The sequence below is a fragment of the Anarrhichthys ocellatus genome, unplaced genomic scaffold (assembly GCF_004355925.1).
Source record: "Anarrhichthys ocellatus isolate YVR2014 unplaced genomic scaffold, GSC_Weel_1.0 scaffold2, whole genome shotgun sequence".
NCBI classification, from domain to species: Eukaryota; Metazoa; Chordata; class Actinopteri; order Perciformes; family Anarhichadidae; genus Anarrhichthys; species Anarrhichthys ocellatus.
The window spans coordinates 15514974-15531628 of NW_022280032.1; the positions used below are offsets into that span (position 1 = coordinate 15514974).

The 16655-nt window shown below is 42.4% G+C and overlaps 1 protein-coding gene across 2 annotated transcripts in view; it reads right to left on the bottom strand.

Moving 5' to 3' along the window:
• The window catches only part of b4galnt4a (beta-1,4-N-acetyl-galactosaminyl transferase 4a), a 137376-nt gene that overhangs the window by 14475 nt on the left and 106246 nt on the right, over positions 1-16655 (bottom strand). For both annotated transcript variants that reach the window (XM_031859299.1, XM_031859291.1), the window contains exon 8: positions 5208-5286. In XM_031859299.1, coding sequence (XP_031715159.1) covers positions 5208-5286 — 79 coding nt within the window. The remainder of the gene's footprint in view (positions 1-5207; positions 5287-16655) is intronic.

A 16655-nucleotide genomic window follows, 5' to 3' on the forward strand; every position in this document is an offset into this window, starting at 1 on the left:
AGGAGGTGGATACAGTGACGGGGGTGTTTTATTTTCTATGTTGAATTATACCTTAGCCATAGTCTCTCAGACCAGACATTTCAGAAAGACAAATGAGCCCAATATCCGTAGCAATTACCGGCACGTCGTAGCGAGTGCGTTTACAGCGATGCCCTGCGTGTTCTGAGGGGGAACCAGTTAGTTACACTAACACTCTCACTACATTCAAATCAAGTCAAACTTCCCTGACATAAACAATGTCCTTGCACCCCTCTCAAAATCCCATTTGTTTGCTCTGCAGCCACAGACTTTGGTCAACATATTGCTTACACGTAACAATTGCTTTGACACGACTGCACTAATGCAGCTAATGGCACACTAAAAAAACGTCCAAAGATAAAATACAATGGCAGAATGTAATCTGACACATTCAACATGACCTGAATATGCTAACACCAGTGTGTGTTTAAGTTGCTTGATAACAATGGCGCCAAAAGTGCAATGAACATGAAAACTGTGCTCTAGAGCCACCGAACATGCAGGGTCACATTTTCCAAATGTTACACATTCTCATTGATAACATGCAGTGTCTCAGTGGCACAGAGAAGCACTTGGTAAGACATGACAGTTAATGTGAAAAGGACACAATGAGCAAGAGACACTACGTAGCTTCCTTTTTAATGTTAAAAAACGACATGCCATGTGTGGGACGGTGCTCTTTGGGAAGTGCCTGATCAAATCTGCATGATGACAAGACAAAGCGTTGGAATGAAAGACAGGAAGAGAGACATGAGCATCGGCTCTACTAAAGGCTACGTAGTGTTCACCCAGTGGTTTTTCACAGATGGAAATAACATGAATAGGAATAATATTCAGTTATATAATGAGCATTTCCCATTGAGAATGTATGTCCATGTCTTGCACTTTTCATCATCCTCATAATGCGAGAGAGCCTGGATGATCACCATGCAATCATTACAGTCGTATTGATTGGCATTGATGTTGCCCTCTAGAGGATAAGAGGACAATGAACATTGCAGTAAAAGCATGCCACGCCATTAAAGAACGATTGTTGGCGAGGTAAAGGTTAAAGCTGGTGTTGCTGCTTTTTTGCCATATCCACTCACCAACAAACACACACCTTCATCTTAATCTGAGGTCTTAACATGCATGTCAAAAAGAAAAGAAAGGTAATGTTTGGAAAGAGCAAAGTAAATGTGTGCATGTTAATGATAAAGAGCGAAGTAAATGAGATGATGGAAGTGGAAAAGACGTGAAAACAAGCGCAGTAAAAACCCGAAAAGTGAACCGAGGCATGAAAATAGGACTCCACGCTGAACTAAAGCCGACCCTGAAAGGTGGTAAAGAAACTGAGAGAAAGCAGAATTATTTCCAAAGTGAAACGACACACACAATATACTTTAACAGCTGGCTCCAGGTCACACGGGCCACTACTGATTTATATTGGCAGATGCTGAGAGGCCTGTGTGGGTATGGTTGTGCCTAAGTGAATGCGCCCATGAGTCTGCGGAGGTTGGGGTAGATGGGTGCATGTGCATACATGGATGCGTGTATTAATCGGCCGGCAGTTTGAGACTTGGTCTGGCAAAAGTGATAAAAAAAAAAACGTGGCCATTAAAATCCTGCATTTAAATCCAACACCCATGCCTCTCCATAAAGTTGCCATTACTAATTAAGGCGTGACTTTCTTCTCTTGTTTCTCCGTCTCCCTCCACCTCTCAATCACACCGCTTAATGGCCGACACTTTCCTTCATTCTGCCACGAGACTAATAAGCAAGAGACGTTTTCCATTAGGCAAGTGGAAAGGTCCTGTGTGTCACTGACAAGAGATCCAGATTACATTTAAGAATCTCACCAAGTCTTAAAAAAAAAACAGTCATCACTCTCAAGACGTTATTTGAAATGAATTGAAGAAAAGAGCGTTGCGCATAGTAGTGGAAATGTTGAATGTCAGGTTGCAGATTTAGTAACGCGCCGACTCGTTCTTACAACTCAACAATCTCCTAATTTATTGGCCCGCTATTCATACATACAAATGCAGTTGTTTCCATCCCCTTGAGAAAGGCAGAGTGTATTCCTAACCTGTCTCTTCCTGTCTCTAACGTTGTTTATGTTCCGCCTTCCTGCAGCCATCCCCTCTAATTCCTTCACACGACGGAAAAGAAAGGGACCAACACAGAGAGAACAAGGGTTCTCTTTCTTATTTTCTTGCCAAAAGGTAACTTCCAGACTGCGCTTGTGTGCGTTATCTGATATTTACACCCTCTTGTTTCTTCACAACAAGCACTGCTAAACAAATACTTTCCCAGAGGAACAGCCCACCTTTGACCATGCAATCACAGCTCGGTACAGAACACAGGAGCAAGAGCTGTGAATCCACGCTATCTGCTGTTTAACAAATGAGCGCCTGGGTTTCTGCGGATTTATGTGAGCCCTGGGCTTATGCTGTTGTGGGCTGGTCACGGTAAATCTGCTATTTTTGTCAAGGTGTGAAATGTATTCCGCTGCTAAATCACACACGGGGGACTTACTAAAGACAGCGCTGTGTACACACACGCACACATTCTCGCACACCATCTTGATTTGCTGCGTGACTTTTATACGCTTCATTAAATCGTTTCTACAAGTACAAACCCACTTTGATGGCCTCATGTGTGTGTGTGTGTGTGTGTGTGTGTGTGTGTGTGTGTGTGTGTGGGGAGGGGGGGGGGGGGGGGGGGGGGGGGGGGGGTGGGCAGAGGGATGGCCACATGACCTTGATTCACTGGCAGACATAATCACATGAACACTTTTCTGAATGATTTGAATGAGAAATACCACGAGGTACAGAGAACAGGAATACTTCATATAGTGGCCTCCAGTATGTGCATCTGTCTGCAGACTCCTGTACCATTTCTTATTTCTGTCCATTTGGTCTTTGTCCGTAGATCAAGCCAACAATCTGTGATTAAGAGACCAACACCTTTAGTTTCAACGCCATGAATCTTTCCTAGTTCCCAGTGCAAAAGATGATGTGTATTTTTTTAGTATGGGTCTGTATTTTTGTGGGTATGTTGCTACAGGTATCAGTGAGAAGACTAAATATCACCAGGAAGTCAAGTTTAAATAACGTATCAATTTTATATCTATTTTTAAACTGCTCCCATCAATATTTTTATATCGACAGTGGAAAAACAGACTACTGTATGTGCTATGTGATCGGGGTCAACTGTAGCGACAAACCCACTGAGAATTATTGCCAACTCTGCAGTTCCCCTCAGAATTACACCATTCACAACACGATGAGCGGTGTAATGCTACTAAAGGAACACGTCTGCTTGTATTTGCCAGATGACATGCTATGCTGTCGCAAAAGTTGAGCCAGCTTCAATGATTTTGCCAGAGTATCCTGGGGACTGTGTGTCTGTATCCGCTCGTCACATGCACAGCGCCTTTTTAAAATAAACCTCCGTGTGCACAGGACACATACAGTTTCCCCTCGTACATGTATACGGTCTCTTTCCAAAATAAACTTCCAAGGTATAGTTTTTAGGTTTACTTAGTCAGTAAAAGTACTTAGATCCTAAAAGATCCTGGTTGGGGTTTTAATAGGAACATCTCTGTTACATGAAACAGTGGTCTCCTGTATTTGTTTGACCCATCCAACCTCCCCAGGATCCCCCCCCCACCCCACTCGCCACCATATTAACCAGTAGAATTCACCAGTCCAGCAACAAGGACACAAAAACAGCAATAACAGTAACATAAAGATGTGATTGAATTGAGGCCTTTCCCACCAACTCAGTCCGTTTGTCCTACACAGAGACTCTCTAAATAAGTAATTTGTTTGCCACTGGGATGTGGCTGTCACAGGCTGTAATTTATTAGTCACACTTGCACATCATCAGCTGAATATTCATAACACACCCACACCAACGACCCACAGCATCCCACAGCAACAGAATAATACATGGGAGACCTGCCACCAGCAGTACATTGCACACAGCCTGTGTAAAAACCTTGACATGGGTAGTTCTCAGCTGACTGTGCCAGATTCGCCATTACCGAGCCAGAGTGGAGGCCCAAATGTCAATATGGCATGACTGTAAAGTAGATGCATGCCTCCCTCTCTCTCTCACACACACACACACACACACAGTTCTCCGCCCACATCTCATCGGGTTCAGGAGTGATTCTCCTGGACTGAAGATTTCTTGAGAAGCAAGAAAAACACACACAAAAAAGAGCACAGTAGTGCTGGAAACTGTGGCCAAGGTTAAGGAGCGGCTGGTGGAAACACGGTGGAAAAAAAAAAAGACAACAAAAATATGTCAAGAGAGTTTAGAATAGAAAGACCCAGGAAGAAACTAACGAGAGCTAATAGGAAGACAGAAATACGGCAGAGGAGAGTAGCCAGGGGCAATCATACAGAGTTTGAGGGATAAAGATAGACTGAGAGAGAAGTAAAAAATCATTAACCATCAGGGTGCAAAGAATGACACTGAAGTTTTGTGAAAGGAGAGAGCAACGCCAGCTCTGCTGATGATGGTCACCATGATGGCAATAACCCGGGGCTTGTTAAGAGATTCATTCCACACACACACATCACCAGTGATCTCTTTTTTCCATCTCCCCTCCCACTCAAAGTACACGCTCACACAAGGCGTGTGGGCTCTCGTTTGAAACTTCATCTCAAAATTAAGCACCACTCATCTCTGAGCTTTGCCCGAGGTGCAGAACACCACCGCTGAGAGAGAAATGGTTGCAGTGGAGAGTCGAAGCGAACGGGAGGGAAAACGGAAAGTTAATAGAAGAAGAACAAAAAGTACAGAACAAAGATACGGACCGAGGAAAAGCCAATGAGAAGTGCAGTGGGAGAGGGAGATGGAGGAGGAAAGGGATGACAGGAGGAGGTGAGGCCAGCGTGACAACAAGGAGGTCATTCATGGCATGCAGTTTTGATGAGATGAGACCATGGACAAAAGGATGAAAATGCAGAGGAGAGGAGATCTTTCCACTTCAAACGCTTCCTTTCATTTGTCACCAGCCACCACTCTGACTCTGTGAAACACAGGTTACGAGTAAAAATTAAATGAAAAGTGTTCTTCCGATGGTCAAAGCTCGGTGGAGAGTAAGCTAGAATGAAATGACTGGGGAGGGTAAAGACGTGTAGACAGAGAGGTAGAGCAGAGGAAGTGAGCTCATGCGATTAGACGGGTCCACTTACCCCGACCTCCACGTGATCCGAGCCCTTGTCATCCTGCTTGTGGAGGACCTCAAAGTAGTATCGTCTGGACGAGATTAGGCTGAGGGGGAGAGAGAGAGAGCTATTGTTAGATATTTGACGCTGATGAAAAAAAGAAAGGAAGAATCTATCTTCTATTGCCACTGCAGCTCTTTCCACCTTCGGATCGGTTGTGTGTGGACCAGAAGTACAACTGTGAGCAACTTTGGGTCACTGAAAACTAAAGCTATTACAGGGTTTAATGAGACTGCAGTGAAGTAACACTTTGACTTTAACAGCACAGAATAGTCATAAAAACATATAGCAACTGGACCTGAGAATAGACAGGTTAATCAGCAGAGAGTATAAATCTGTGCTACAGGCAAGATGGCAGAAGAGACAGCTGTGGGCCAGGATATCATCAGCCTCGGGTCCTGAATAAAACACTCCTTCTGAGACGGTGAGGAAGAAAATCGATGCTCCACATAAATCAACATTTTACACTTACACAAGCTCCAGTGTTTTTCTGGATATTCTGCTTAGACTGAGTAAAGATCTGATTTGAAGTTTTACTGCGCATGTTATTCCCTGCCCTGATGAAACACACACACACACACACACACACACACACAACCAAGTGACAATTTTCTTATCAAAAACACAGCTCGGATAATAGGCCAGCATCTGCTGCTGAATGAGCAACACCTGAGCACTGTTCCTCACATCATTAGCTCTACAAACACACACACATACATATTTGAATACACAGACACATTGTTGGGCAGTGCATAAAATCATGTTTATGCATGTATGCATATAGACTACACATCTACAGTGTATAAATGCCCTTTTACAAAAAAGAAAATGCCTTAAATGCATATTAAAGCTATTCTTTGATGGATAAAATGACATTGCATCTTGGAGAATCTAAAAACTATAAACAAGATCATGATGATTCTGTTTGCCACATCTTGGTTATTTGTAAAACATTTGCTGCTCTGAACTCTGGAGTCGTTTGGCGCCTCCATTTTTATGGAGTTTTAATACGATGTGCGATGGCTCGCTCTGTTTCGCTGCTCATTTTCTGTCTTTGTTTCCGTGTCTCTCTCTCTCTCTCTCTCTCTCTCTGTGACGGCCTGGTTTCTCTCTCCCATCTCCTGTTTCCGTCTCTTGAAACAAACAAAAGCTCATCTTCTTTGATGAAGTCTGTGTTTTGGAATTGAAAATAGCCGCACAAAAACAGGAGATAACATGAAACAATGACAAGCAAGCAAATAAGAGAAACTTTTGCTGCATGAGGTTATCCTTGTTCTCGAGTAATGTGCATGTTCACAAGTTAAAAAGATGAAATATTTCAGTCTATAAAATGACGAAAGTGACAGACGGCTATTTAACAAGTTCCCAGAGCACAAGGTGACTTTTAAAGTTGCTTGTTTTGCCCAACCAGCAGTTCAAAACTCAAAGAGACAAGCAGAAAGATTGTAACACTGAGAAGCCAGAGTCAGCTACTTTTTTTTTAGCATTTCCGTTCGATAAACAACAGACTGATTGTTTCAGCACTGTCGGACATAAATGCCTGGTCTTTCACGATAAAGATTGGCAAAATACAGTTTAGTAGACTTATTGGCAGTGTGTGTGTGTGTGTGTGTGTGTTTTTGTGCCTGATGTGGTTGACCGAGTTGAAAGGGAAGGACAAAAGCTCAAGGGGGGGGACGGGGGACGGTTGCGTGTTGCTCTATGCACAAACGCCGCCGTATCATCCGGCTGCCCAGCGTTCTGTAACCAATAAATCATTGCAGGTGCTGGAGAGCAGTGGCAGTGTGCTAAGGTCACTCTCATGAATAGGGAACGTCTCTCTGTGCAGCTGCTGAAACGGCACTCAGCGAACCTAAGTGCCTCTTTCAGTGCCTCCTGGCACCCAACATGCCCTTTCTCATACGATTCAAACACAACGCCATGCAAGACTTTAAGCTAAGCCACACTTAAAAAAAAGAAAATAACATGTTATTTTGCATTCACCTCAGACAAAACAGTCATTAGAGTCATTAGATTAGATTAGATCAGATGAAACTTTAATGAATACAATGATTATGTGGGGAAATTGAGTAATCATCTTAACCAGGGCACTGAGTGCAGGATTCTGTCGAGAGTGAAATATAAAGTAATTCAAAACATGGGAATATTATGGTCAGAAAAAACACAACTGGTTCTCAAAACGTTGCATTTATTGGAGAATTGAATCTCACCGTCTCTATTCTAGCAAATTCAATTTCAATTCGGAGTGTCTTTTTCCATCCTGAACTCAAAATGATATTTTTTGCCGGCCTTAGCTTATCGAGTTCCTGCCCCTGAGCGGACGACTGTAGATGGGTTTTAGGGATATTGCTACATTTCCTGACCCGTCAGTCTGTTTCAGACCATAATCTGACTCCATCTGGGGGATAATCTAATGTTAGAGCTGAGAGAGGAGGCAGTCTGCCGCCACAGTGTTTCAGAGTCAGGCTGACACACAACCACACACAAGGAGGACACTTAAAATGAATAACAATTGTACAGAAATACACAGAAAAATGCATCCTGAACAATTTTACCCTCCATCAACCTTTGGGGAACTCCTTTCTAGCCCCTTGCCACTCGCAGAAACTCAAAAATACACACAACACACCCAAAGCGTCTGAACCTCTCCGCAGTGCTAGCAGCTGCTCAGCCAATAGAAACCTGTTTACAAGATTCCAGATAAGACAATGTGCCCATTCACACACACACAAAAACACACGAAACAGTAGTGGAGCAAGATGGAGACCAAGAAAAGGATCATATCACATCATAACATAGCTTAGTGGCGGAGCAGAGGTGGAATGAAGGCGCAAAATTCCAACCTTGAACAGGCTGTGTGAAAGGGGCTACTGAGAGACAGAGATTGATAAACAGATGCAGAACTTTAAGTCCTATTGATCATCCTTTGTATACTCTCTTTGTGAATTTAAGTCATTTGTATGCCAATTCAGAAGCAATTTCATTTTGGGGTGATGTCATTTAGTTTCTCTGCGGAGGTGAGGCATCTGTTAATTCCTTGTCTGCAGTTGTCTACTTAAAGTTATTTCCTTTTTAAACTTTGCGTGATTTCTTAGTATCTGTGTTTTGTTTTTTTTAAATTGGGCATGAATAAGACAGAAATATTCTTTGGGAAATTAAAATATGGAAATTCATCATGAGGACCTAAATAAAGAGATGGTTACAGACAAATGAGAAAGATGTGAATGCTGTTATTTGACAAAAACTAAGTGAATACAAAAAAAAAAGTGGAGGTAAAAACAGAGGTGCTGCATGAGTCTATGTGTGTGTGGGTGCACTGGTCACACCTTGTCTTCCTGTGATGGATGACGAGGCGAGCTACGGTTGAAAGAGATGAAGAGAAAAATAGGAAAGAGGAGCGATGAATAGCAATGAACAGCAGAAACAGAGAGGAAATCATAAATGCTTTCTGTATCCTAAAAGGAAAAATACATTACAATGAATATCACTGAGATGTGATTTCATACAGAACGCCACGCCTGAAGAGAAACAAAACAACATAAAAGACCATGTGAAGGGCAAATGAGAGATGGAAGAGGAAAGAATAGCCATTAGCGTGTGACTCAGAGGATGAGTAGAGGACACAAAACAAGAGTCTAATTGCCTGACTAATTGGAGTCTTTGTTTCCAGCTTCCCTTCATTGGGCTGAACGGAGAGAGACAGACAAAGGAGCTCGACTGGGCTGGATAACACAAGACGCGACTGTTGGAGCGAAACAATATTCAGAAAGGATCATCCAAAGTATGAAATATTTATTGGGCAAGAACATATAGAGGGTTTTTCTTTTTTTCCTGCTGAGAAACAAACTTCTTTCACGGGCATCTCAAAGAAAACGGTTCTGCTGCGGGTTTGTCTAAAGAAATATACAAAAGCCTGGGTGCACAACATCCAGAGCACCGACAGACAGGTTGAACACACACACACACACACACCCTCTGTACAACTAACCTGGTTTGGCGTGAGCAGAGCAGAAGTGGAAATGGAAACAGTATACTTTCTGCCCTTGGTAAATACCAGTTCTCTTTCTCTTACTTTCCCTTCATCTCATCTATCTGCCCGCCGGCTACAGCAATTTACTGATTCTACTTTTCCAGTAACTTCCCTGTCTTTTTCCAACTCAATTTGTCATTCACGCTATCTTGACACACACTCCCTCTGTCCCTCTCTCCCTCTCTCTCGATTTCTGCCTCTCCAATACCCACAGGTGGCCCTTTTAAATAAAAGACTGTGCTCGGCGAGCGCTCTCCTCTCAACTACATTAATGATACCAGTGTTTAGAGCTGCCCCAAGGAGACGCACAAACTTCACTTTTCTCCCCTCGCGCTCACTCCCCTCCACACTCCATTTCTCATGCATTCCTCTAATCCATCAGAGAGCTATCACGCTGCTCTTCCCTGCAGCCTCAATAAATCCTCTTTCTTCCACCACCCTCCCTTCGCCTCCCCCCCCCCCACCCCCTGCTCTCCTTCATCCCTTGCTCTTTCCCCGTCTCCTTCCCCCTCTCTTCTCCTGTATCTTGTCCGTTGCTTCTATCCGACGCTAGCTACCGCGTCCAATTCTCCCATATGTAATTATCTAATATAGCGTTAGAGCATTATCTTCTTCAATGCTTTTTCTTCTCTACGCCTCCACTTCACCACGTTCTCACTTTGATGCCATATTAACACTCCTTCTCCTCTGCTACTGGCCTGAATGCGTGGATATGTGAAAAACAAAAACAAAAAAATGTGTGTCTAGCAATGCCTTGCTCTTTGTGCCACGCTGAGAAGCATACGCTCTTTTCATCACAGAAAAGTGCAATTACAATTGTTACATTTACTTAAAGGTCAAATGAATTCATGTCCAGAAGACATGTAAGAGGTACACAATTATACAGCACGTTAGCAAGTGATAAACACGGGAACTGTAGTTTATTTCAGGCCAATCCAACACACAGCGGTGCTATAAACACTCAAGTGTAAATAAACTATAGATTTATATTTGAGTATGCTCAAAATCACAGCTTCCAGTTGTTTAAGATGACTGGGCATTTTAAAGAAACTACAGGTCTGTGACCAACTTTTCTTTAAGAGTTATGTCTTCAGCAGTGATGAGTGTGTGACGCCCCGAGCCCATTCATTACTTTGTCGCAAGACAAGAGTGTTTACAGCTGTTTGGAACCGCCACTCCAAGGCAGAGTGAGAAGACGAGATAATTGTTTAAATATGGCGATAAAGTTTCACACTTTCAGACAGTCTTTCCTGGAAGGCATTTATAGTGTTGCACTCGGTTGATAGAATTAGATAAAAAAAATAAGAGCTTCAGAGAGAAGTGCAAACCCTGCTACTTCCTCACATATGCACACCTAGAACAACATAGAGGGCATGAATGTTGCATTGTTGGTTTTGGAAAGTTACAGAAATTGACGGATGCAGATTTGGGGGGGGTTCAGGCTCGGTTGGACCGTTCGACAAGCACTTTGGGTGGAGCGTCCTGACACCTTTAAGCCTCCATGGTTTCGATCTTTTCATGGGGTTTGTTGAAAATTAGAAAAATATAGAATAAGGCCAGCCTTATCTTTTCAACTCCTCTCTCGGTAAGTGTGTGTGCAAACATGCGAGCATGTGTATGTGTCCATGACGCGTCTGCTTTTGTGCCTAACTACTGATCTCTTCTTATGGTATCCCGATACTTCCTTGATATTCACTAAGTCACTTTCCAAACAGCTTAAATATCAGTTCAGCAGCTGCTCAGAATATAATTCCCGTGTTTCCTCAGGCTGAGCTGACCCTCCGTCATCATTACTGTCTTGGATCACATTTGGCCAGAAGCAGCCCCGCGTTACCTTTCGGTGGTACTCGTGCATTACTGCCAATCCCATGTCTGCTACAACAGTCTTTCACATCTCAAGAGATGTGCATCAAACCCCTCAAAGACATTCTGACTACACACAAGCCACACATGGACACACAGGGTCGCACACACTCAGACATAGATTTGTGCCTCAGCAGGCTCCCATCACTCATAGAAACAGATGGCAAATTAAAGGCCTGAGGGAGGAAAGTGGGACAGAGAAGTCTTTGCAGCTTGCTGGCAAACAGCTTCAGTCTAATTCAACTGCTACGGTGTAGCAAACCAATTACCTTGAGCGGAGACATGCTGGCATTAAGGTTGGTATTCACACTCAAGCACAATCAGGGAGGTGTGTGCACACAAAGACAGAAACATACAGTTCACTCACATCTCAACTGATGTATACATAAATAGGACACAGGTGCAACATTCAGCTCGCATCCTCGCTCAATCAGTATTCCTATGACGCCATGAGCACAAGTACTACACTTTCCTCTCTCTAAGTGCTTGAGAGTCCACGCCAGCTAATAGCCAGCAGTGCTTAAATGATTCAATTATAGATACTGAGAGATCCCATAGAGAATTAGCTGGTCATTCTCCACTAGGTTTCCCGCATTGTTGCCGGGAAAAGCAACGGTTAACTCCCGCCTTCCAACTATTATCAGCCTTTGGAGGTTTTTCTCTTGTGTCATGCGCATAGAAAACAAATGGGAGCGTTTTGCTGTGTGTTGAAAGCAAAAGAATGGAAGGGAAAGAGAGATTAGAAAGGAAAAAAAGGGGAGAATGTTAAGAGGAGCAAGAAAAATGCCTAAAAAGTAAGAAGGCAACACACAAAGCCTTGCACGTAGAAAAGGGGAAGAACACACATCAACGCCCACGTGTCTGTGGAGGATCCGGCCTAAATGTCACTTCCAGATGTTTGTGGACTGGAAGCTGCTCCTTCAAAATGCCAGCTGTGGTATCCCAGATAACCCTGGAACCCTGGAACCCTGCTCTCACCACGCCACTGTCAAAGGTCAGCGGCAGCCGTTTTGAATTTCAATCAGTACGCTTGAAGGTGGAAATCTTGACAGACCATTACTCTAATGCTCGGAAACTCATCCACAGAAGCACATACAGGTGGATGCAAACACACAGGCATCGTTTAATCGACGCTTTTTGTCTTTCAGCCAGCGTTCATTGAGCTCCAATACCTTTCAAACAATAGTCCTTCTAATCTCCGAACTGTCAATCACATCCCGATCTGAGCTGCTCAAAAAGGTTCTGAAAGACTTGACGGCAGGCACGGTGTCAGATTTAGCTCAGTATGCAACTCAGCACGGTTCAGTTTATAGAATTTTAGCAAATGTCAATCTCCCCGCAGATGTCTACACAGCCCGAGGCTCAGAGAGTGGAGGTAGTGTTGACAGGGTTATCTGGGTTCCTCATCGGACTACTTCACTGTCACTCATCAAGCTGTTGTGACAGCACCTAGGAGGCACTGCCAAACTATTACTTCACAGGTATGAGCAGAGGAGGAGACAAACAAAAAGAGACACTTTCAACCTGACACGGGTATTATTTCAAACGTCAGGTTGTACGGGCCATAAAAAAGAAGTAGCGTTTTGGTACTTACTTTGATTCAGTCTAGTTTGAGTACTGGTTTTTATCTCGTTTGTGTGTGTGTGTGTGTGTCATCACGGCAAAATGTGGTCCTGGAGATCCCTAGTGTGATCCCAGTATCTAGTTTAAGGCTTGTTTTTCAGAACGATCATTTTCATTTCTAATTAATTCATGATACATGTCCAATAACAGAAAGAGCAGCAATCCTCTCATCTAAGAAGCTGGGCAGGCAAATGTTTTGCATTTGCTCTTAAAAAAGGTAATCAATCAACCAATCATTATCACCAATCCCAAATAAGCAAGTCACTGGGGATATAAGTAATATTCCATGTCAATTTCAGTGACATGGAGCCTTTAAAAGATAGAACGAAGAAAGAGTCGATAGAAAGAAACAGATAGACAGCAAGAGGGACAAATGCTCTCCATCCTCAAGTTTTATTCAGCAAACTTCAGAATTTGAACACCAGCACAACTCCCTCACACACACTAAATAGTGTGAGTCATTGCCTCCAGGTGGCCATAGCCAGGTGGTGTGGATGGCTACCAGATCTCCCAAAGAGGTGTACTGATCCTACTTTCCGGTCCATCCCATCTATTTAAATTGCCACCATCGGACACACTTTCTCACACACACACACACACACACACACACACACACATATATATATATATATATATATAGTTTCAGTAGCCTTTGAATGCATTGTGTGGAGACCTCCAACAGTAGAGAGAAGTGCTTCAAGTGAACCCCTCAACAACAATATGTTTCATTCCCTGACAATATGATTCAACCCTGCAGCAGCCATTAGTCACTGTTCACTCAGCTCTACGACAGTCAGCTGTACGGCTCCAATGAAGCGAGACGAATAAGTAACCCCAGTCCAAAGCACGAGAAAAGAAAGAAGGTAAAAAAACACCCCCCACAGAAAGCAGGGTCTCTACAACCTTGTCTGTTGTGTTTCATTCTGCTTTTGCTCTCTCTGTTCAATTACATTTCGGAAGACTGCCCTCTGTTTGGCTGTTGTTCTGCTCGGCACCATTCAAATCCATTCTTTTATGCTCCATTTTTACTTTACTTTTGTCTCATTTCTTCCCATTTTGGGCTCAATATGATAACTAGGGCCGGCAGCACATGAATTGTGAAAGCTGTTTTAAATTGCAGCTTTGTGGTAGAATGGAGTCTGTAAATAGACTCCGATGGCCCTGAACTTACTCTTATATTAACAAATTGCACAAAAGGATCACGTTGCAAATGGTTAGCTTTAGCCTCGTATGTGATGAATAATAATTTTCACAGTGGCTTTCCATTTACACAATTGAGTGTAATATTCTATAAACACTAAATGTTTTTTTATCAGGATTACAAATGTTTTAAATTGCCAGGTGATACAATCTGTCTAATGACTGATTTATTATTGCTGTACACATAGTTTAAAAAAACAATATTTTAGAAAATGATATCTTGTTCTGCCCTCCTAATTTGCTCATCTCAGTTCTATCCCATCTAATTTGAAGAACTCCTTTTTATGAATGCACGGCGATTAATCCCGCTGCACGCACAATTTGCCCCGCTCAGGAGCAGATCAGCTTTGCTATAAACAGGTTGAGTGTAATGGTGTGTGAGGGATGGATGTCGCACAGTGCAGCAGAGGGAACACGCGGATGACAAATACACCACCTTTGCTGCGGGGATGTTTCAATAAAGTCATCAGATGCAGAGAGGAACTTCAAATGTCACGGTATTCCACAAACAAATGCACATTAATGCACAGACGTATATATGCATTTGCTTACATGCCCAAAAAACAAACATCTTCTCTCACGCACGCCCACACAGAAACATCAAAGTAGATTTTGCTGAATTATCTTAACCTAGACTTTTATGAAATGATGGTGGAATCATGAAGAGCTTTACACATCAGGGTAGAAAATATTAAAAAAAAAGATTTTGAGAGATGGTAGGAAGCAACAATCGGTGTGTATGTGTAGGGTGATAAATATCACTGTGTCTCAGTGGGGTAGAGAGCACACAGCGGAGGCATGTTCTCTGCAACAGTTCTCCTTGAGTGGGCAATTTTATTACTGACAGCATGGACAAACTGTGGGAAGCTATGCTGCAGTTAAAATACTTACATAAAGCTATATGCGCACACACACTATATGTATTGCAGGTAAAGGTTCTGCATAAAGTACATTATTTATTTTGAATATGATTATTGACGCATTAATGACTTTAATGGTGCAGTTGATAATGCTAATTTTAATTACTATATATGCTGCTAGGTAGCTTGATGAATTTCCCCCGGGGAAACAATGGAGTCTTATCTTAACGTATGATAAAACATCATCATCATTTATTTTCTGATTATCATTAATCGAAATCTGCAAAGTAACTAGAAATTAAAGGTATTAAAAAAATGCAATGGAGTAAAAAGCACAATATTGGCCTCTGAAGTGTAGTGCAGTAGAGGTATAAAGTAGTGGAAATACTCAAGTAAAGTACAAGTACTTCAAAATTGAAGTAAAGGGTTAGGGTTACCTGAGTGAATGTACTTAGTTACTTTCCTCCACTGAGCGGCGTGTTTAATGTCCCTGCCGTATTCTGCCTCCACACTTGGTTGCTTTGTTCTGGTTATTGTCGGAGAACGCGAGACACTTGTCAGACAGGAGGAGATAACAGAAAAAAAGCTTTCAGCTGCCTCCTCCTCATCATCATCTCTCTTCTTCATCTACTTAATCTTTTGTCATATCTCTTTGCTCCCTTGTAGCCTGGTGTGCCTTCTGTGCTCACCAGGACGAGTTAGTCCTACGCACAGACAAACACAAACACCCGCCAACAGGTCCTGGTCTGCGTTCAGTCCCTTCTGGCATTGATGGATTGTCATTAATTACATTATGTGTGCCAATGTGGTTTTTTTTTTTTCAAAAGGGAGGAAGAAAGTTCAATATAGGCATGTTTTTTAAAAAGCAGTGATATTTTTTTTGTGGTTTTATAAATCGTAATAATCCCTCTCAGAATGATACGTAAACAGTTATGAGACCTTGACACATGATCAGACATCGGAGCGATGCAGTGAGTCAGACTGAATTAACAGCAACGTCAAATTAAAGCAAAGAATATGATGTTTGCCTTAAGACACTCTCACTGAATGTCTTCCATCTCATTTGTTTTTCATAGATTGGAATTGCAGTCTTCCTTGCATGATGTTGGTCACCGCTATATTGACGTAAAATGACTACATGCAGGATTGTTTTGCACAACACCATTTGTATTTTAACGTATGAGTAAAACTCCACAAGTAACATGTTCTGATATTAAGAGATAAATCTAGTTGGTTTATATTATTACAAAACTCTTCTGTAAAAATAAAAACACATTAGACAAATGGTCTGTGGGATGTGGAAGATCAGGGCCTTTGGTCCGTGTGAGTGTGTTGTGTTATATCAGTAAAATGTACTATAACTAGTACCAACTTGGGCTTCACAGTTCTCTATTATTCCCCAAATGTAGGTCATGTATATCACTCATAAGTTCAGTCAAGATCACAAAGTCATTAGCGCCACTCAGATCATCAGCTGATTTTCCAGAGCGCCAAATTCACTGTCACCAACTAGAGAGGTCCATTAATACTGCTGCTGATGATGCTGATGATGCCATCACTGCATTGCAACCTGATTCATGAGCAAATAAACTATCCAGGAGGCTTGCATGCTCTACAGGCCACTCAAAAACAAAACTTCCTAAGCTTGTTATAATATCCATTGTGTAAATAAAGTGGAATCTAATCAGAACATCCTTGTTTTCTTTTGCTTGTATTGCAAACTAGCTTTGGCATGGATACATTTTACAGTTTTGGCTGACTTGGATATTCAGCTGTATTTATTTGAGCCATAGTATATGGACGAAGTAATGCAGCAGAGAGAGAGAGAGAGGCGTGCAA